Source organism: Amblyraja radiata, chromosome 27 (assembly GCF_010909765.2).
Source record: "Amblyraja radiata isolate CabotCenter1 chromosome 27, sAmbRad1.1.pri, whole genome shotgun sequence".
NCBI classification, from domain to species: domain Eukaryota; kingdom Metazoa; phylum Chordata; class Chondrichthyes; order Rajiformes; family Rajidae; genus Amblyraja; species Amblyraja radiata.
Window position 1 is genome coordinate 4,731,919 of NC_045982.1, and position 22,700 is coordinate 4,754,618.

The 22,700-nt window shown below is 42.2% G+C and overlaps 1 protein-coding gene across 15 annotated transcripts in view; it reads right to left on the bottom strand.

Moving 5' to 3' along the window:
- Positions 1 to 13,616: 13,616 nt before the first annotated feature.
- LOC116988342 (protein 4.1-like) overlaps positions 13,617 to 22,700 on the bottom strand; it is a 102,536-nt gene continuing 93,452 nt past the window's right edge. For 12 of the 15 annotated variants that reach the window (XM_033044947.1, XM_033044960.1, XM_033044948.1 and 9 more), the window contains 5 exons: positions 21,632 to 21,757; positions 19,929 to 20,030; positions 19,570 to 19,650; positions 16,269 to 16,377; positions 13,617 to 15,276 (listed from right to left, as the gene is read on the bottom strand). In XM_033044947.1, coding sequence (XP_032900838.1) covers positions 16,276 to 16,377; positions 19,570 to 19,650; positions 19,929 to 20,030; positions 21,632 to 21,757 — 411 coding nt within the window. In that variant the 3' untranslated portion in view covers positions 13,617 to 15,276; positions 16,269 to 16,275. The remainder of the gene's footprint in view (positions 15,277 to 16,268; positions 16,378 to 19,569; positions 19,651 to 19,928; positions 20,031 to 21,631; positions 21,758 to 22,700) is intronic. The other 3 variants (XM_033044961.1, XM_033044959.1, XM_033044952.1) reach the window with 1 other exon arrangement.

Here is a 22,700-nt window from a genome sequence, read left to right on the forward strand (position 1 = left end):
GGGATGGTGGTGGAAGCAGATACGATCGTAGCGTTTAAGAGACTTTTGGATAGGTACAAGGATACGCAGGGAAATAGATTATGTGTAGGCTGATATGAGTTGATTTTTGCCATCATGTTCTGCATTGACCTTGTGGGCTGAAGAGCCTGTATTCTCCCCCCCCCCCCCCCGCAACCGCGCGTTGAGGGGATGGGACCCAACGGGTCCCCCTTGGTCTAGTGTTCTATAAAAGTTTTCAAATACTCAATTTGTCCCTAACTAGTCCCCGGTTCTCTTGCAGTGAATTCTTCACATCCCACATGGTTGGCTCCTCTTTTTATCTCTATGCTACCTCTTGTTAACATGGCGTCAATGCAAGTCAGAATTCATCGACGACTCATTTCCAACGCATAGACTCGTCTTCATTTACCTGATCATGTGGTCTCTCCCCTCCCAGCCTCCGTAATCCCCAGCAGTGCTGCGTTGCAACATGCATCCTCTGTTCTTCTAACACTCACTTCTTCAGCAGCAACCTTCTTTCGTTCCATTTCTTCAGTCAGCTCTTTCCTTTGTCTTGGCACCTCATCCTGGAAACCACTTAATTAGATAGTCCTCCCTTGCCAATTTGCCCACATTCAAAAGCCTCCTCAAAACCCACGTACAACTATGTTGAGGGTACTGGATAAATGCTTGTGGTTAATGTAGGAACAAGAATGTCTTGTTATTGCTACAAGATTAATGAACAAATGCAAGAAGATAGACACAAAATGCTGGAGTAACTCAGCGGGTCAGGCAGCATCCCTGAAGAAAAAGGAATAGGGTTGTTTTGGATCGAGATCTTCTTCAGACACATGCATTAGTGTTTTTCATTGTTGAATGTTATTTGGTATAAATGGATGCATCAACAAGAGATGATCGGATTTCACTGTCTTAAGCATCTTTCACTGTCTTAAGCATCAATGCTAATTGAAGCTTCTCAGAATTTTGAGACAATGGTTTTGTGTTTCTTCTAAAGTTTGATATAAAGATATGGCAGGCGCCTCTGGAATGTTTGACATAAAGGCTCCATTGAATAATGTGACAGCAATGTCCATAACTTGGCTGAGGAAGTCTGGCTGTAGAATACACATTCCAACATCAACTTACAATGTATTTTTTTCCAGAAAAACACTTTAACTGTAACTTTGGGTGTATGCATATGGTTACATTTATCGACCCATTGGCTGAACTGGCAACTGGTTGAATGCCAAGTCTGGTGTTGTTATTTGAGACCATGTTAAAGACTTGTGAATCCTCATTAAATTGTCTTTTTCTATGCCTTTCATTTTCTATCAGATAACATATTATTATTATTATTATTATTATTATTATACATAGCTATTTACATGATGACATATTCAGTCATTTAGTTCAGCCCACCAAAGTCAACCATTCGGAGTAATACCAAATTCATCTAGAATACAGGGGGAAATTAAATCGATTATATATCAAATCCTATGAACCACCTCCACTCACTCTCTTGGTATTTAAAAAAAATCACTTCAGTGAAAGAACCTCACTGTTTTCGACATTTGTTAAAATTTGAAGCAATCCTATCTGCTTCAAATTATTGCCAGACAACACTGTTTAAGGGCCTGGCCCACGTCATAGTCGCAGCAGGTCTCCGATAATTTCCAACATGTTGAAAATCCAGCGGTGACCAGAAAAAGGTTCGACTCTTTGGGCGACTACTCACGACCAAACAGGCGTCATGTGTCGACATGTTGCGGCTCGCGGGGTGACACTTTGGTGGTGAGTAGTCGCCCAAAGAGTCGTACCTTTTTCTTGTAAGTCTTTGAAATGTGGAAGGAAATTGGAGCACCAGAAAAAAATCCACACGTTCACAGGTACAACGTACAGATAGCACCTGTAATCAGGATTGAACATGGGTCTCTGGCATTGTCAGGCAGAAACTCTACCGCTGCACCACCTAAGGTTAAAAGGAAGGTCCCTTGTAGCTTTAGACATGGGGCTCATTTTCATTTTATGCTGGTGAAAACAGTCACACCTCTATTTTCCTCGTTGATTTTAGTAGATTGATTGGAGATGGGCTCAGCAGTGTCAAAGTAGCAATGCTAATGCTAACTTAAGCAACAGGAAACTTGACATGGTCTATCCAACCAGATTCTCATGAGCCAACTATCTCGGTGAGCAACCTCCTCAAGTGTTGTATTAAACCAGGCAGCTGCAAGCTGCACTAAACTAGAAGTGCGGGATGCCCAAAAGCAAGATACTTCATCATATTTCTGGCTGGAAAATAGTGGGGTAGTCGGAGTATAAGCAAAGACCGCAAGTAATAAAATAAGAATTATCACTAATAAATGTAAGAAATGTTTAATTTCTCATAATTGAATCAAATAATTGTTCTGACATGATGCCATTTGGCCCATCAATTCCATCGTGGCTCCTGGAAGGCTGAGTGAATCAGTTCCATTCCTCTTCTTTCTCCCATATATTATTGCCTCTAATTAGCTGCCTTTCAAAAGTACTGATTAATGCTGTTTCCACCATCCCTACAGTTAATGAATTACAAATCAAGACAAGTCAATATATTTTCCTTGTATTTTTATAGTTTAAATGTGCAGCCTGGTCCTCAAACCATCTGTGAATGGGAAGAGCTTCCCTCCAAAGGCTTGCGTCCAGTGTTTTCAACAATTTGTTTAACTGTCGACAAATAGCTTTGTTTCTACAATTTGTCTGATTCAGTGAATAAATGTGAACCTTTTAAAAAAATTAGTTCAAATCAAATTTCACATTCTGTACAAATTTCATAAATTTATTTCACGCGTGTCAATTATTCTTTCCAAAATAATTAGTTATGTAAATTTTGTTCTCTTCCCACTTCTCTTATTTAGGCCCTATCCATAGCCCTAATAATTTGATTCACCATTAATTATCCCAGAGAGCAATCCCAGAACCAATCCCAAAGAGAGAGTCTCATTGAAACCCAATGCTCCCTTGTCTGAAGAAGGGTTTCGGACCAAAACGTTGCCTATTTCCTTCGCTCCATAGATGCTGCTGCACCCGCTGAGTTTCTCTAGCACTTTTGTCTACCTCCCTTGTCAATCCTTGAGCTATTCGTTCAATTCCCTGATGTTATTGACCTGTACCCATCCCCCTTTACACATGCAGGAGGTGACAATTCAGAGATGGTTAGCTATCTGCAGTACTTTTCATTTAGTTTCTAGCTTTCTATCAATTTTGTTGGTACCCTCTTTTGTTGGTACCCCACTTGACAATTGGATCTTTTGTTTCCACACAAGATCTTAAGAGACTACCTAGCTGGCTGCAGTATTAAGATTCTACGGCGTTTGGGATGTATTTGCAATTGCAGACAGCTGCATCTATCTCTGTGATGGGACAACTCAGTATCTTCACCACGTTCCTCTCCCGAATGAATGACCTCTAATATCACAGCACTGTAGACATTATGATGATCCACCATACAGTCCCCTCTTTCATCTACGCAGGCTGCAAGAGTCTCTAACCCCCTGCTTACGGATCATTTACATTCATGTCGGAAATGTGGGAGTTTTCTTTGTAAAAATATGCTGGAAGAAAGTAAGTAATTCTCTTTCTTGAAGAATTGATCAATTCACAGTGTTATATTGTTTCGATTGGCACCACATTGTTCACAAGATTTCAATCATTTGCAAATATCAGTCTGCTATAATAAAAGTTATGTTCCTAAGAAATCTTGTCATAAAATCACATTGGAAAACTAATCTTGTCAATGAGGAATAAAGGTTGTTAGGGGCTTCATACTTCATACAGAGCTTCATACTTGTAATAGCAAAGATTTTTTTCCATCTGCAGGATTTCATGAGTAATTTTCATAGCTCTAAATTAATTTTTGTTACTGCAAGCTAAAGCTACTAATGGCTGTGCATTACATTGTTTCATAATCACTTGACAAGTGTCAAGAGAAGCAATTGCTTGTCAATTATAATCCCATCGTCAGTGAAACTGATAAAAACTGTTCTCTAGCGACGATGGTGTCTGATTACTGTAGGGAGGTTACATTCAACCCCACCACCACACGGACTATTTTCTTGCAAGATAGCTTTCTTCTGCTAGTCAATTATCAAAGTATCCTTTAATTGGCTCTCTAGTGTCTGCAGTAAATCACAACATATCCAATTAAGACTAGATTAAAAAATGGTGTCCCCCGTCTATTCATCCATCGAGTTTATAACCAACTCGTGGTATGTTATATCACCATATTATAGCAGAACTGTTTGTTCAGGTTTCCTCAAATTCCTGTCCTATGAACCATTCCAAGGATAACATGCACTATTCTAAAAAAAGATAAAAATACCGTAACTTAAATTTGATGCCAAAATGGCTTTGGCTATTTTCTCAGAACAGTGCCTAAATAGGCACTCAGTCGGTTCGTTGCCAACTAACAAGTAGAACAAACAAGATTTCCCTTTTTAAATTTTCACAAGGGTTTACCTACCTTCTGCCTATACAGATGCAGGCAGGCCTGCTGAGCATTTTATTTTATCATTTCAAATTTGTACCATTGCACTTTGTATTTCTCCTTTCCTTGGGAATACAATAGAATTGCAACAACAAATGCCATTACACTCTCCCTCAACTCCACAGTTCCATTCGATTCTTGTTCAGTGCCTCATGTGGTGAAGATTCAATTTACATTAAAGGTTGAACAAAATATCTTTACATTTACATTCCACGGGCTTTTAATGAAAGAGATGGGCTGAGGGCACTTTTGAAGAAATCAGCTGGAGGTCTTTGATTATGTTTAGAAGCAGTATAACAACAGTAATGTTATTTTGCATAGAACTTCAAAAGATTTCAGAGAGGCAAGCTGGCTGCAATTAAAAATGACCAGATCCACTTCGAACTTGAAGTAACACTGTACTGGAGGAGGCCCATTTGCTTCTGTTTGCCTTTGGTTGCTTTTTGAAACTGCTTTGCAATTGGGATTAATCCTCTCCTCTCTCCATGGGTGTGAGTTTTCCACTCCCTTTTTAAATAATTATCTAATTTTTCAAGAATGTTTTCCAAAGTTTAGTTTAGAGATACAGCGCGGAAACAGGCTCTTCGGGCAACCGAGGCTGCACCGACTGGCGATCCCCGCACACTGACACTATCCTACACACACTAGCGACAATTTACATTTATACCAAGCCAATTAACCTACCAACTGGTACATCTTTGGAGTGTGGGAGGAAGCCGAAGATCTCTGAGAAAATCCTCGCAGGCCATGGGGAGAAGGTACAAACTCCATACAAGGAAGCACCTGTAGTCAGGATCGAACCCGGGTCTCTGGCACTGTAAGGCAGTGGCTCTACCACTGCACCAGTGTGCTGCCGCTCAGAAAACAAAAGTGTGTTCCAAAGCAAACCACTGTTGCTCTTACAACTGGTTTCAACAATAAGACTGAATCAATACCAACATGACCTGCTCATTCATGTGGGGTTTGCATTAGAATTTTTCCTGGATGTTTCTTTGCTACTCAGTTGGAAATGTAGGTGAACATAACGTTCCTAACTCTTGAATTACTTGCTTGGTCACGGCCACACCTGGGGTTTTACAAATTGTTTTGGAATAATTTGTGACTTAAGAGAAAGACCCTACAGTGCGAGTGAGTGAGTGGGTTGCACAGTGCGGCTGGGCCCGATCTCATCCCCACCCAGTGTCAGACAAATAGTCTGGGACAATTGCTTTCTGTAAATAAACATCCACTGGGGCAAAGGAATGGCAGAGTTGGCATCGCACAGACGGTTACATCTGGGAATCGGTTCAAGAGAGGAGAGAACTTTTAATTTAAAAAATTCATTTGGGAACTTGAATTCTGAGTTTTCCCACCAGAAAATAAAACGCGTCTTAAATCAGAATATAGTTACTCACGGCCAAAACATGTTTATCTACCCCATATACAAGATGACGCACAGCAGTCAGCTGTTTTGTAAACACATGTCGAAATAAGAAACTGCAGATGTGGGTTTACACAAAAGGACACAAACTGCTGGAGGATCTCAGTGGGTGAGGCAGCATCACTGGACAATATAGATTGCTGATGTTTTGAATTGAGACAATTCTTAAATTTGAAGGGTCCCGGCGCAACACGTCACCTATCCACGTTCTCCAGATGTGTTGCTTGACCCACTGAATAACTCCAGCACTTTGTGTGCCCTGTTCTCATGCAAGAGTTCATTCTTGAAGCGTGAGAAAGACACGAGAAACTGCAGATGCTGGAATCTAAAGCAAATAAACTACTGGAGGGACTCAGTGGGCCAGGCAACAAATGTGGAGGGAACTGGACAGATTGGGGTTGGGGTGGATTGAGATGGAGCAGGGAGGTGTAGAGAAAGTTGGAAAAGAGAATTAGGGGTAGGGGAAAAAACCCGGTAAGTGATAGGTGGATACAGGTGAAGGATTATTACATCTTATTAGGTGTACAGAACATGACTTCTCTCCTGTCCCGCTGAGTTACTCCAGCATTTTGTGTCTATCTTTGATTTAAACCAGCATCTGCAGTTCCTTCCTACACATGACAATTTGGTTACAGCCTTGAATTACAAGTATAGAGCAAATACACAACAGATATAGATGACATCCATTGTTTGTACCATAACTATATCCCCTGAACTGTCGCAGGAGATCCACAAACTATCCAAGGACTGAAAACCTCTGCCAACAATTTTATTCCTTGAACAGCAGACTTACACCAGTCTTCGTTTGCAGCCCGGGCAAGGGAGGTACATGGTGTTGAAGTGAATCAGATGGCTTGTTACAATTGGGAGAAATCCACAGCAAGGCACCTGAAGCAGGTTAGATCAGGAATGGAACCGCTCCCATCCAAAGGAGCCATCACCGTGTTCATTAGTAATCGGCCATTATTGCGTTTTTAAGGAGGGCGCATTAGACCATAAAATTCCCAACAAGTAATTATGCACCTCAGCTGGAGCAGTGAGAACCCTGTCTCGACTGTCCCTTTTAATCATATCAGGGGCTGTGCGGCAGAGCTAGGCTGCATGTTGCTGAGCTAGACTGCATGTTGCTGAGCTAGACTGCATGTTGCTGAGCTAGACTGCATGTTGCTGAGCTAGGCTGCATGTTGCTGAGCTAGGCTGCATGTTGCTGAGCTAGACTGCATGTTGCTGAGCTAGACTGCATGTTGCTGAGCTAGACTGCATGTTGCTGAGCTAGGCTGCATGTTGCTGAGCTAGACTGCATGTTGCTGAGCTAGGCTGCATGTTGCTGAGCTAGACTGCATGTTGCTGAGCTAGGCTGCATGTTGCTGAGCTAGACTGCATGTTGCTGAGCTAGACTGCATGTTGCTGAGCTAGGCTGCATGTTGCTGAGCTAGACTGCATGTTGCTGAGTTAGACTGCATGTTGCTGAGCTAGACTGCATGTTGCTGAGCTAGACTGCATGTTGCTGAGCTAGACTGCATGTTGCTGAGCTAGACTGCATGTTGCTGAGCTAGGCTGCATGTTGCTGAGCTAGACTGCATGTTGCTGAGCTAGACTGCATGTTGCTGAGCTAGACTGCATGTTGCTGAGCTAGACTGCATGTTGCTGAGCTAGACTGCATGTTGCTGAGCTAGACTGCATGTTGCTGAGCTAGACTGCATGTTGCTGAGCTAGACTGCATGTTGCTGAGCTAGACTGCATGTTGCTGAGCTAGACTGCATGTTGCTGAGCTAGACTGCATGTTGCTGAGCTAGACTGCATGTTGCTGAGCTAGACTGCATGTTGCTGAGCTAGACTGCATGTTGCTGAGCTAGACTGCATGTTGCTGAGCTAGACTGCATGTTGCTGAGCTAGACTGCATATTGCTGAGCTAGACTGCATGTTGCTTTATATCAACTCTTTGGCCTCGCTGTGGCAATTAGTTTAAATCGCAAATTAAAAACAGTGGAAGTTAAAGAAACAAAAGTCAGGAGTTTACTGCCGTGTCATGGATGTGAAATACAATACTCTCCATAGCAGGCTGGTGCAATAGGATGATGTTTCCAGATGCATGAAAGAGGAGTGTTTACTCTAAAGAAAAACTGCTTCATTAATGTCCATCGGGGGAGGGAATCTTCCAGCTGACCCTGACCCACATGTTAATCGATTAATATCCATAGATCTCCTTGGCAGAGGTGATAGACACTACTTGTCACCCATAGACGAGACCAAATGAATAAAGCATATAAGGTACACAAAAATGCTGGAGAAACTCAGCGGGTGCAGCAGCATCTATGGAGCGAAGGAAATAGGCGACGTTTCGGGCCGAAACCCTTCTTCAGACTGATGGGGGGTGGGGGGGAGAAGGAAGGAAAAAGGGAGGAGGAGGAGCCCGAGGGCGGGGGGATGGGAGGAGACAGCTCGAGGGTTAAGGAAGGGGAGGAGACAGCAAGGGCTAGCAAAACTGGGAGAATTCAACGTTCATGCCATCCGGACGCAAGCAACCCAGGCAGAATATGAGGTGCTGTTCCTCCAATTTCCGGTGTTGCTCACTCTGGCAATGGAGGAGACCCAAGACAGAGAGGTCGGATTGGGAATGGGAGGGGGAGTTGAAGTGCTGAGCCACCGGGAGTTCAGGTAGGTTACTGCGGACTGAGCGGAGGTGTTCGGCGAAACGATCGCCCAACCTCCGCTTAATCTCCCCGATGTAAATCAGCTGACATCTAGAGCAGCGGATGCAGTAGATGAGGTTGGAGGAGATACAGGTGAACCTTTGTCGCACCTGGAACGACTGCTTGGGTCCTTGAATGGAGTCGAGGGGGGAGGTGAAGGGACAGGTGTTGCATTTCTTGCGGTTGCAACGGAAAGTGCCCGGGGAGGGGGTGGTACGGGAGGGAAGGGAAGAATTGACAAGGGAGTTGCGGAGGGAGCGGTCTTTGCGGAAGGCAGACATAGGGGGAGATGGGAAGATGTGGCGAGTGGTGGGGTCACGTTGGAGGTGGCGGAAATGGCGGAGGATTATTTGTTGTATTTGCCGGCTGGTGGGGTGAAAGGTGAGGACTAGGGGGACTCTGCCCTTGTTGCGAGTGCGGGGATGGGGAGAGAGAGCAGTGTTGCGGGGTATGGATGAGACCCTGGTGCGAGCCTCATCTGTGGTGGCAGAGGGGAATCCCCGTTCCCTGAAGAACGAGGACATTTCCGCTGCCCTGGTGTGGAACGCCTCATCCTGGGAGCAGATGCAGCGTATGCGGAGAAATTGGGAGTAGGGGATGGAGTCTTTACAGGGGGCAGGGTGGGAAGACGTGTAGTCCAGATAGCCATGTGAGTCAGTTGGTTTGTAGTGTATGTCGGTCAGAAGTCTGTCCCCTGCGATGGAGATGGTGAGGTCAAGGAATGGTAGGGAAGTGTCGGAAATGGTCCAGGTGTATTGGAGTGCTGGATGGAAGTTGGTGGTGAAGTGGATGAAGTCAGTCAGTTGTGTGTGGGTGCAGGAGGTGGCCCCAAAGCAGTCGTCAATGTAACGGAGGTAGAGGTCGGGGATGGGGCCCTGGTACGTATTGAACAAGGATTGTTCAACGTACCTGACAAAAAGGCAGGCGTAGCTGGGGCCCATGCGTGTGCCCATAGCTACGCCTTGTGTTTGGAGGAAATGGGAGGAGTCAAACGTAAAGTTGTTGAGGGTGAGGACCAACTCCGCTAGGCGGAGGAGAGTGTCAGTGGCTGGGTATAGGTTGCTCCTCTGGTCGAGGAAGAACCGGAGGGCTTTGAGGCCATCCTGGTGGGGGATGGAGGTGTAGAGTGACTGGACATCCATGATGAAGATGAGGGGGTGAGGGCCTAGAGAGTGGAATGCGCGGAGGCGGCGGAGACTGTCTGAGGTGTCTAGAACATAGATGGGAAGGGATTTGACCAAGGGGGATAATATGGAGTCAAGGTATGTGGAGATGAGTTCGGTGGGGCACGAACAAGCAGAGACAATGGGTCTGCCGGGAGAGCCGGGTTTGTGGATTTTGGGGAGAAGGTAAAAATGGGCCGTGCGGGGCTGGGGAACGATGAGGTTGGAAGCTTGGTCGGGCAGGGCGTGGGAATTGATGAAGTCGGTGATGGTGCTAGATATGGTGGCCTGGTGCTCGTCAGTGGGGTCATGGTCCAAGGGTAAGTAGGAGGAGGTGTCCGAGAGTTGGCGCGTGGCCACAGCTTTGTAGAGATTGACGCGCCAGACTACCACGGCACCTCCCTTGTCGGCTGGTTTGATAACCCAATCTGGGTTTTTGCGGAGTGATCCAATGGCAGTGCGTTCAGGGGGGGAGAGATTGGAGTGAGACAGGGGAGTGGAGAAGTTGAGGCGGTTGACGTCGCGGCGGCAGTTCTGGATAAAGAGTTCCAGAGCTGGGACTTTACGAGAGGGGTTCCACGAGGAAATAAAGCATATATACTTGTATTGGAGAGTTACATTTTCTCAAATGTAACAGTAACTACTTCCCTCCTTGCACCATGCAGATATTGGCAAGATGTACAATGCTCTGTACACACCATGTTGTCTCTTGTACAAATCAGTCACTGACTGGCAAAGAACGAAGAGAATACATCTAAACAGACCTTTTGGTCCCGTAGTCTGCACTCTGCAGAAATTTCTTTCCACACTCGTTTTTCCCTTAACCTTTAAAGACCGATTTTCTGTTCTTAATTCTCCTTCATTTCCAGAAAGGGTCCAAAAACGATTCACGAGGATGTTACTAGGTTTGGACGGTATGAGTTATAAGGATAGGTTGGGTCTTTTTTTTCTATGAAAAAAAAGTGGTTAAGGGGTTCACAGATTATAGCAGTGGAATTAGAGGGCTCTTAAAAATAGCGGAGTCAGGGGATATGGGGAGAAGGCAGGAACGGGGCACTGATTGGGGATGGTCAGCCATGATCACATTGAATGGCGGTGCTGGCTCGAAGGGCCGAATGGCCTTCTCCTGCACCTATTGTCTATAATTAGGCTGTTCGGCCATAACGAGTCTTCTCCGCTATTCAATCATGGCTGATCTCTGCCTCCTAATCCCATTTTCTTTCCTTCTCCCCACAACCCTTGACACCCATTCTAATCATGGACCTTATAGGAGGTGTACAAAATCATGAGGGCAATATAAGGTGAACAGTCACAGTATTTCCCCCCCTGGGGTAGGTTATTCAAAAACAACAGGATATTATGCTTTAGGAGAGAGGGGAAATGTATAATATTTTATAATTTGAGTAATTGAGAAGGATGCAGAGGTGCTTGAACGGATTCTAGATAAACTGAATGAGTGGCAACTACATCATGGCAGATGAAGAGTAAGTGAGAGGTCATCTGTTGTGGCACATAAGAGCAAAATCAGAATTTCTTCTTAATGTTGACAGATTGGGAAATATTGATGGTTATAGGAACCCCATTGCACTTGTACACGTCGTCAGTCTGTTATTGTGAGGGGGTTTGAGTACTCACCGTGTTGTCCACCTGTTCTGCAAGAATAAATGTACATTTGACAGCTATAATATAGACTAAAGCTAGTGCAGAAAAACGAAAATAAAGTGTACAGTATGTGAGTAAGGGAATCTATTTACTGTAATAATTAGATTTACTGTTCTAAATAGATCCACTGTGGGAATTGCAGTTTTCAGAGAGTCATAGCAGATGATGCACAGGAGATGACTCACTTTAGACTTTAAAGGATCAGCGTGGAAACAGCTCTTCGGACCACTGAGTCTGCGCCAACCAACGATCACCCCATACTCTAGCACTACCCTGCACACTAGGGACAATTTACAATTTCACCGAAGCCAATTAACCTACAAACCTGTACGACTCACCTGGAAATTGTCTTAACCACTTGGTACAGACGGTGCAGAATAAGCAATGAAAATGTTCAAAGTTAACCTCTGGCAATGATTTATATAATATTTGTATATGCCCGTTGTCTAATTGAAATTGCTGCTTAGTAATTTCAAACACACTCAAAATCTATAAATACCTTGCACACAATACGTCAACATTTCGCACATTTACTTAACGGATATCTATATTTGTTTCTCTATTCACCCAAGTTAGAATTTCGGTGCAAGATATATTAATGCAGCTTCTAAGATTTTGCAAGGCATTCCTCAATGAATCACTGACTACAGTACGATCTCTGGCACAAACTGACGGTCTTGTCATACACTCCATCCAGCCACAATGCGGTTGAGTGTTACTTGACTTGTGTTATATCAATGTGTGTGTAGCTGCTCATTATTAGCTGGTAAGTAGTTATTTTGATAACAGCCGCGACACGGTCGTTTGGTAATTCATTTTTCACCCACCATTATGCAACTGAAGACTGCTCTTCACTGGAATGAAAGATGTTGATGACTACTAAATCCTTTCACATCACTACAGAAATTTACCTGCACACTTTATGGAGCTCCAAGAAATTTCCACAAAATAGGTGCACAAGGAGAGGATGAAGCATAACACGTTGTCTTTCAACAGATGCTGCCTGACCTGCAATGTCTCCAGTATTTTTACTTTTTATTTCAGATTTCTAGCATTTCCATTAAAAAAAAAAAATTCAATGTGCATCATAACTGGCTAGTATTTGATGACAAATCTGCAACGTGTAATGTAACTCAATTTTGCTCTCTGCATTTGCTGCCTGCCCTGCTAGATATTTCCTTTAGATGTACAAAGACAACTGGTGTGAATGGGTGATTGATGGTCGGCCTGGACACAATGGGCCGAAGGGCCTGTTTCCATGCTGTGGCTCTAAACTAAACTATAAGAAACTATCATCGTACAAATCATTGGTCATTGTCAAATTGTCAAAATGACAGTGGTCATTGACAAATCCACAACTGACTCCTGAAGAGTGTTTCTGATCTGTCGGACAGGTGTTTGGGGATTTTTCTTTATTATAGAGAGAATTCTTCTGTCATCAGCTACGGTGGTCTTCCTTGGCCTGCCAGTCCCTTTGCGATTAGTAAGCTCACCAGTGCTATCTTCTTAATGATGTTCCAAACAGTTGATTTTGGTAAGCTTAATGTTTGGCTGATGTCTCTAACAGTCTTACTTTTGTTTCTCAGTCTCATAATGGATTTTTTGACTTTCATTGGCACAACTTTGGTCCTCATGTTGATAAACAGCAATAAAAGTTTCCAAAGGTGATGGAAAGACTGGAGGAAAGACTAGGTGCTGAGAGCACTCTTATACCTGCATTAAGGAGGCAATTAAACACACCTGAGCAATTACAAGCGCCTGTGAGGCCATGTGTCCCAAACATTATGGTGCCCTGAAATGAGGGGACTATGTATAAACACAACTGTAATTTCTACATGATGAAGCCAAAATGCATAAAAATGCCCTTTAATGAAATCTGACAATGTGCACTTTAACCACATGTGATTTTTTTCTATTACAAATCTCAAATTATGGAGTACAGAGGGAAATAAATAAATGATGGGTCTTTGTCCCAAACATTATGGAGGGCACTGTACATGCAATGAATTATAAATTGCAACAAAGTTTCTGCAAATTAACAATGATTACATGGAAAAGGTATTGAACATTTCTCTGAATTCCTTTGGGATCATTAAAGGTGCCATATTAACACAATTCTTCCTTTGAAAGGGAAGCAATTAAGGCAAACAGTCACAAATAATACAAAAGTTCGGCAGTTCAATTTATGATCAAAAAGTTTTATTTCTTTAAAATTTGTATTCAAAAGCCATAGAAGGATGATTTCATTTCAACACTTTCAGCTACCAAATGCTACAACTGAAGTTTCCTATCACATCATCAATATGATCATGGTTTAACTGAAGTCCCACAGTAGTGTGATTATTCCCACTAATTCATATCTACAAAGACTCCTCAATTCATTTTCATGATTACATGTTCTAAAAGTAAAACCTAATGGAGTAAAAGTTTGAGTTGCTAATTCTATACAATATAAAGAACTGTACAAAAATCCTTCAAATCAGTAGAGCCCACATCTAAAAAATGGAATTTAAAGTACTGAGCTGATTTTCATAGTAGGATTGGGATCATAAATTTAAATGACTTCTTTTCCCCACAATACTTCATGTGGCTCACAGATCAACATTTGACAATACAAATCTATGTGCATGATAAATTAAGGTTTTCTTCCCCTTCGGATTATAAAACTACTAAAAGGTATTCCAGTGCCTCAATATTGTTTCGATATCTAAATCTACAAGCACAGTTTTGGCGAGGCACATGAAATTTACCAGCAAAAGTCCAGGCTGGATATACTTCACTTTACATGACACATTAAAACACAGATGATCAACAGTGCGAGAAGGTATTAAAGATTATATTATCCAGCCAAGACCATGCAATGCATATTGAGAATTTTCCCCATATAGTAAACAAAATCTGGAACATAAATAAGATAGCAATTCTCAATAATTTACTCCATATTACTTAATTTAGAACTTGATGATCACAATCCTACAAAGGCCATACCTTTTTTTTGGCTGTTCATTTAAGCCCGATACAACTTCCGGATAATATCAAAGCTGTTATATCCCTTTTCCAAAGTTGTTAAAAAGATTTTCTTTAAAAGTAGAATGAAAAATTAAAAGATTTCCTGAACATTAGCCTTAAACATTGGAGTTTCATTTTAACTTCAGCGATTCAATCGCCGCTTATAATCAAAAACCCCACCAGAATCGACCAAATTTTAAGAAATGCCAGCTGGTTGTGAGAGTTCAACAGACCATTTGAAAAAGGATACCACTGCTTTCAGAAGGAAAATGTGGAAGGCTCCTGATAAGTAACAATTAAGACTCCCTTTGCTAAAACGTTTGAAAAATTAAATGCCAAGTTCACAACTATTCACAGCTCCTTTATTTCACAGTATAAAATGGTTCATGATTAAAACTGTGCTGGGATTTTATTTCTCCACCCTATCCAAATTACTTCATTTCCCTTTCTATGTATTGAAAATTCATTCTGATATCTTCTGCACTAAAACAGGCTGTGGGATCCCACAACCCCCCCAAATACAAAGCACCCCCCCCCCCCCCAATCTGTGTTTTTAGGTTCTGAAATATGTAAAAATCTATGGATCTAAAACTGTATCAAATAGGATGTTTCCATGTAATAATAAAAAACAAAAAAAGTCCAGGATTATTCCTTGGCTTAGATATCCCTTCTAGTCATAGGTTCTTTGTCTAGTTGGTAATTATTGAAGGGCTGCAAAGCAAACACAAATGGCAGTGAGCAGATCCTAAAAAGAGGTATAAAAATCTTCTAATGAATGGCCAAGTAGCAGTACTTGGAAAGATGCTCCCCGCAGTATTTTCTTTACCGCTGTAAAACAAAAAGGGGAAGTTATTATCACCCTGATGCCAAAGGGAACACTAAATATAGGCATTTTATTGCCAATGCAATCTAAGATTTCAATATGCCATGACTACAATTCAGTTTGTCTCCAAATCATCTTAGTTTAATTCCCCCCCTCCCCACAAAAAGTGACAGACAGTTAAATGTGGGGTGATCTTCCAGAGGTGTACAAGATCATGAGGGAAACAGGGTGAACACACAGAATCTTTTACCCAAAGGAGGGGAATCAAGAAATAGAGAATATAGGTTTAAGCTGAGAGGGGAAAGATTTAATAGGAACCTGAACAGCAACTTTTTCCACTCGGAGCGTGGTGGGAGTATGGAACGAGCTGCCAGAAAAGGTGGCATTATAATAGCCAACATCCAAAATGGCACCTTCCCATTCTAGACATCCAAGGCATTATTGCACTGTGTTAATTATCTATAGGTTTAGTTCAGTTTAGAGATACAGCGCGGAAACAGGCTCCTCAGCTCTACCGAGTGCGTGCCAACCAGCGATCCACAACACTATCCTACGCACTAGGGACAATTTACAATTTTACTGAAGCCAATTAATCTACAAACCTATACGTCTTTGGAATGTTGCAAGGGAGGAAACCGGAGCACACAATTATCTTAACATGAGGATGTGCCATTGGACAATTTTTGACGCTGCAATGAGGCAGTATTGTGTAATTGATTGGATCCGGACTGGCAATTTTCTGCTTGCTATTCAATATTATTGATTGATCTGTAACAAAACCTACCTGCAGTTTATAATCTTTGCTACAGTGCAGTACACTGTATTATCAGCTCAAAACTACACCCACATAAAATTAGAGGGATATTGATTTCAATTCATCACATAACGTGTAATCTTGCCAGCAAATCCATTAATTTAATAATGTTTGCAAATACAGTTGCCATTTTTTCACAATCCCAATGCCAAAGGCAGTGGAATCTCTGATTAAATGCTTTACCTGGGTTTTATTCCTTCTCAGCTATCTCTGTTTCCTGATGCACCACCACCTTGGTCACAGACATATCCGGATGTTGCTCTTTGGCTTCTTTGATGGCTTGTGCCAAAGCCTGCCAAAGTACACAAATGTGAAAAAAACATCTCCAAATATTTAATCAAACATGTTCCTTGGAATACTTCAGTATGTTAATTACACGTGGTTTATATTTTAGAAACATAGAAAATAGGTGGAGTAGACCATTCGGCCCTTCGAGCCTGCACCACCACTCATCCAACTTGGCTGATCATCCAACTCAGTATCCCATACCTGCCTTCTCTCCATACCCCCTGATCCCCTTAGCCACAAGGGCCACATCTAACTCCCTCTTAAATATAGCCAATGAACTGGCCTCAACTACCTTCTGTGGCAGAGAATTCCAGAGATTCACCACTCTGTGTAAAAAATGTTTTTCTCATCTCCGTCCTAAAAGACTTCCCCCTTATCCTTAAACTGTGACCCCTTGTTCTCGACTTCCCCAACATTGGGTACAATCTTCCTGCATCTAGCCTGTCCAACCCCTTAAGAATTTTGTGAGTTTCTATAAGATCCCCCCTCAATCTTCTAAATTCTAGCGTGTACAAGTCGAGTCTATCAGTTTTTTCTGGTCCAGTCATTTTCTATTTCTTCAGAGTGTCAACGGAATATTTCCCTAAAAAGAGCAGATTGCTAACCCACCAAAATATTTGTCGAATAACAAAAATGAAGTACTAAGGAGCAATCTTGGTATACACTGACAATATATTGCATCCTAATCAGGCTTCAGTGGTAGGATGGTTGTCGCAGGTGCAGCAAGATACAAGATACAAGATAGATTTATTCACCACATGTGGCAGTTGGCACAGTGAAATGAAATTCCCATACAGCCAAACAATAAACAAAGGGACACAACACACTATAGGTAGGTATGTTGCAAAGCCTACCTGAAGCGTCTTTGAAAATCTGCCGCTGAGGGTGTGCGCGATTTTGGCGCCGTTTAGAGGGGGCGGGTTTAAAACGCGATTTTCTCTAGGCTGTTCAAATCGAAGATGTTCAGCCTAGTTAATTATTAACGAAAAATCGCTGGAAGACCCCGTCGCAAAAGCTATTATTAGTTTTAAAGGCCTCGTAAAATAGTTATAGTAGTTTAAAAATCAATCTCTAAACCCGTGACCGCCAGCAACCGCAGAGTCTCATAAAGCAAACAGCTGAAGTTAGGCTGTATATATTTACATTAAAAAGGGCTTCTAAAGATCCCTTTATACAAAGTTTAATATTGCGAGTAGCTCAATTTGGGCCCATTATATCGCGCAGTATTTTTCTGGGCATTTGGGGCACAAATCTACCGCAATGTGAACGTTCTAAACCAGCGCGTTCCACAGGGACCCACTAGAAAGCTGATTTAAATGGGCATTTATTTACAGCAATTGAACACTAAATTCCTTCCATTTGGCCTATAAATTAATGTAAATGAGATTTAAAAATCATGTTTTATTGTGAATTATTTGTGAATATTATTTGGACATTTAGGCTATTTAAAAATGTTAATCATTTATTAAGAAATGGATAGATGTTTAGATCTAGTAATTGAAGTCTGAAATTAGCTACAATTAGGTAACTAACTAATTATATGCTTTAATTTCAGGTAATCCAAGTAAGATTATTTTATATTTGTTTCAGAATGCTTCAATCTATGATAACTGAAAATTTCATTCAGTTCTCTTAATTTTTAAGAAAGTTATGGGCTTTTGACTGTTCAAGATCACAGCTTTTTTGTTATGTCCATAGAAAATCAATAGGGAACAAGATGCTCATTTCCCAGTATGAAAATGGCCATAACTTATTAAATACTTGAGATATGAAAGTGAATTAGGTGTCAAATTAAACTTATTTTTATGCTTTATCTGATGGGATAAATTACAGACTTGATTTTAAAAATCTCAAAATTTTGTAACATTGCTACTATAGGGTTTGACATAAAACATCCCCACACAGCAGAATCAAAGTTTCCCACTGTGTGGGAAGGCACCAAAGTCAGTCTCTTCCTCCATTGTTCCCCGTGCCCTCCGCAGTTGCCGCTACGGGTGGCCCGATGTTCAGGACCGCTCGCCGGGGTGTTGTAAGTCCGACGTCGGGGCTGCGGGACGTCCTCAGCGGCGTGGACACCAGAGTCGGCCCCCTCCTACCGGAGTCGGCGGCTTCCAAAGTCCGTAGGCCGCGCCGGGTGGAGACTGCTGCTGGAGACCCTCTGCAAGGCGCCCCAGGACTCCACGATGACGGTCAGCGCCGCCCGCGTTGGAAGCTCTCCGCACCAGAGCTCCATGATGTTGGAGCAGCGGCTCAACGCTTCGGAGCTCCAAATGGCGACCCAGGTAGGCATCGCCCGCTCCGCGGTGACTCCAGCGCTGCGCCGCCGCTGTAGCAGCCCCGGTCCGGTTCCCGGTCCCCGGCAGGAAAGGCCGCTTCGATCCAGCTGGTCGGCCGCGAGGTGGGGGGGCGAGGACGCGACTCGGAGAAATAGTCGCGTCCCCGCCAGGAAGAGACTGGGAAACGGTTTCCCCCTTACCCTGCCCCCCTCCCCCACATAGAAACGTTAAAGTTTCCCCCAACACAAGACTTTAGACTAACTAAAAATTAAAAAAAAGATAGAAATAACAGACAGGCTGTAGGTAGAGGCTGCTGCCAGTGCAGCGCCCATACTGTGCTCCAGCCTCCTGCACCACAGGATACAAGGATCATGATTCTATACTAGGAAATCTCGTGATTGAGACTAATTCTGGGACCTAGGAAGCTGAGTGTTTACTTGGATGACCTCCTTAAAGCTGGGGGGAAAAACAATTTCATACACCTGGTTGCAATAAGAATCTTGCGATCGGAAAACTAGAGACCAGGCTAAAGCATATGTTGTCCAGAAATATGATAATAATTTATTATTTCAGTGTGATAAAATTCTCTGGAACTAATTAATAACATTATCTAAGTCAGTCTGAAAAAGGGTCTCGACCCGAAACGCCAACCATTCCTTCTCTCCAGAGATGCTGCCTGTCCCTCTGAGTTACTCCAGCATTTTGTGTCTATCTTCGGTGTTTATCCAAGTACCTTGTTATTTATGAAACTAGTCACTCACGGACAGTACCAGGTGTATTGAGAAATACTAGCACTATTACTTGAGAGATAAATACTATTTGCATTCATATGAGGATTGATATCTTTATCCAAAACATAGTTTTATAAATATAATCTATCAACTCACGGCACAGAAAAAAAAAAAAAAAAGGGCTTTCACCTGATCATGGTCAACATTTGCATCTCCTGTGATTACAATTCGTTTCTCAATTCTGGTTTCTGAAATTCCTCCTTTAATAATCTGGAACAAAAAAAAAATGAAAGCACATTATAAATTTTACTGCATTGATTATAGTGATGTAAAACTAACTGGGATGTGTACACTCACTGGTGTCATTACCGAATACTTCCTATAACTGACTGGGAAACAGCATTGACAAATACCATTGCGCATCTTTTTACACATTGTAAATTCATTCATCTTATAAATGTATTATATTAGAAAAGTTACATGCACCATTTTTGAATCAGCAAAATATTCAATGGAAATCTTTCGGAATTTGAATACGTTATCCTTACCTTTGTGATCTGTGTGGTTGTGGTGGTGGACACAGTCTCAGCTGTGATAGTTTGAGCAGTCATCAATACCCCAGGCTCACCATCACTATTACAATCACCTGTCTGCACCAAATTACAACAAGCCAGAATGGAGATTTATTAAAATGGGTGTTCAGTAGTTTAATGGGTGTTCAGTAGTAATAACCAGCACAAGAAGAAGGCAGGCAGTGGGATTTAAGAAATACATTTCAGAGCTTTGGGCCCAGATGTTTAACGCCTAGCTGCCTCTGCTCGATAGGAGACAGCGGGCAAATAGGCCACAACTGGAAGAACCCCAAGTTCTCAAAGTTTTAATACTGGAAAGGATTGCAGAGCTGTGGAGGGAGGGCTGTCTATAAAAAGGATCTGAAAACCAGGATGGGGATTGTAATACTGAGGGGCTGGTGGATATGAAGGCCAAAAAGCATAGCAGTGAAGAATAAACAGGATTTGGCATTTGTTAGGATACTGGCAACAGAATTAAGAACAAACTCAAGTTTATGGATTGTGAAAGATGGGAGGCTGGCCAATTGTGCATTATATTAGCTGACTTTGCAGACAATGTTATTCTAGAGCCAACAGACCCCATCTAAAACACTCAAAAAAACAATTTAAGATTACAGAAATTGAACAGGTGACATAACTAAAAGTTAAACAGTGACAAGTCTCCAATACTATGTCAAATTAATTAGTTTTGTGGGAGGAAAGCTTTTACTCCTCAAAATGTCAAGGGAATCAAGTCAAGACAGTTTAATTGTCATATGTACAAGCAACGGAACAATGAAATTATTTCTTGCTGCAGCTTTACAGGCCCATTAACACACAATAAAATGTCGGGCTGTTGAACTGAAAAGTTGGTGTACATGATGCAACATGTCACAGTCCTTAATATTCTATGTGGGGCTTTCATGGAGTTGAATCCTACAGAAAGGCACATTCAGAGGTAAATTAAAATAAATGTCCCTTGCTCTCCTGCAATCCGTGGTATTTGCTAGTTACCCACACCCTTATTATATGCCATATCGGTAAGAGTAATGCAAGCAGGTACGATACGATAGAACTTTATTTATCCCAGGAGGGAAATTGATCTGCCAACAGTCGTGAAAACACAACATACATGAGACAGGAAATTAAAATGTGGAGTAGAAAGGATTGGGGATGTGTAAAGATTGGGGGGGGGGGAGGGAGGGGAGGAGGAGGAAGGGGAGGGAAGGAAGGGGGGGGGAGGGAAGGAAGGAAGGGGAGGGAAGGAAGTCTCAGTCTATCCCACGACAGAAGGGGGAGGAGTTGCACAGTTTGATAGCCACAGGGAAGAAGGATCTCCTGTGGCATTCTGTCCTGCATCTTGGTAGCAGGTATTTGATTTGTCACAATGTCCCCAAAATACAAAGTCCTCAATTTAAGACCACAGAATCACAATCCAATACAGATAATTTACTGGTGAATACAAACATAACTGTGACTAAATTTTAACACTTTAACCCAGAGGCATTAAAACCAGCTGCTTGACATTAATAAATAGCAAACACGGCAAGATCAGACCTGAGAGCTTCCCCAAGTTGTAAGGCTCAACCCGTTCACTGAATAAGCTTTGTGTGCTGACGCCTTCCCGAAGAGGTGCCACAAAATTCTAATCGAATGCTCAAGCTGCGATGAAACAAATTTATCTCAGAATAATTACAAACCTGTGCTGCTTCATAGGTGATGGTCTTTGTTTCTGTGTGAACAACAGGAACTTCATTGGTTGCAATTTCATTTTCAGAGGGTGGCACGTCAGGGATGGTCACAGTTTGAGTCTTCACAAGTGGCGGCTGTTCCAAATGGAAAAAGAAAGTCAGATTTGCTGAGTTTTCCCCAAAGGAGATTATATAACTGGCCACAGTAAGCAACTTTTACCAATGACATAACAAATATCAGTGCTGCATCAGTATTGTAGAGCACAACAGTGAGAGCTCTTCCAAATCTTCTTTCACTGCATACCTAAAATAACTTAGGGATTGTCCAGCAGTAACACAAAACAGCAGTAATTAATGCTGTGATTGAATCCAAATTGACATTAATGCAGCCTGCATTTTATTTTGCCATTGAAGTCAGTTCAGGCTTTACACAGCAATCCCCCAACACAAACTGCAATATTCATGTCAAAGGAGCATTTCTGACACAGGCCTTTAATTTCACCATTGGTATCAATAACTGTCAGCGCTTATCTCTCCAAATGTAAATTTAAAAAAAAATCAGATGCTAGTGATATGTGCTATTATCATAGGGACATTTCATGAATAAGTACATTTAACAAACCCAAGTGACAAGATTCCAAAGGGTGCATCAATTATATTGTTCAATATTAATAAAACCAGGAATTGCTGGGATCACTCAGCAGGTGAGGCAGCATTCTGTGGAGAGAGAAACAGAGCCAGCATCTCAGGCCAATAACCCCGCCTGTTTCCACAGTATGCTGGCCGAATTGGTGAGTGTTTCCAGCACTTCGTTTTCATTTCAGATTTCCAGCATCTGCATATTTTTGACATTCAATATTTATGGGGGGTTTTTTTAGGAGGAATTTAATAGTAGCTGTTGTATTAAGTTGTCCAAGCAAGGTTCGTGAGGAAATAAAACTGAAGGTAAACATGAAAACACAAATTTGTTTTTCATTCATTAACTGCTGGCAATGCAGTGTAATCACCACATTGCACAACCTGTGGGAACAATCTTCTTATAGTTCAACTCTGGCCAAAGCCAATGATACTGTACAGT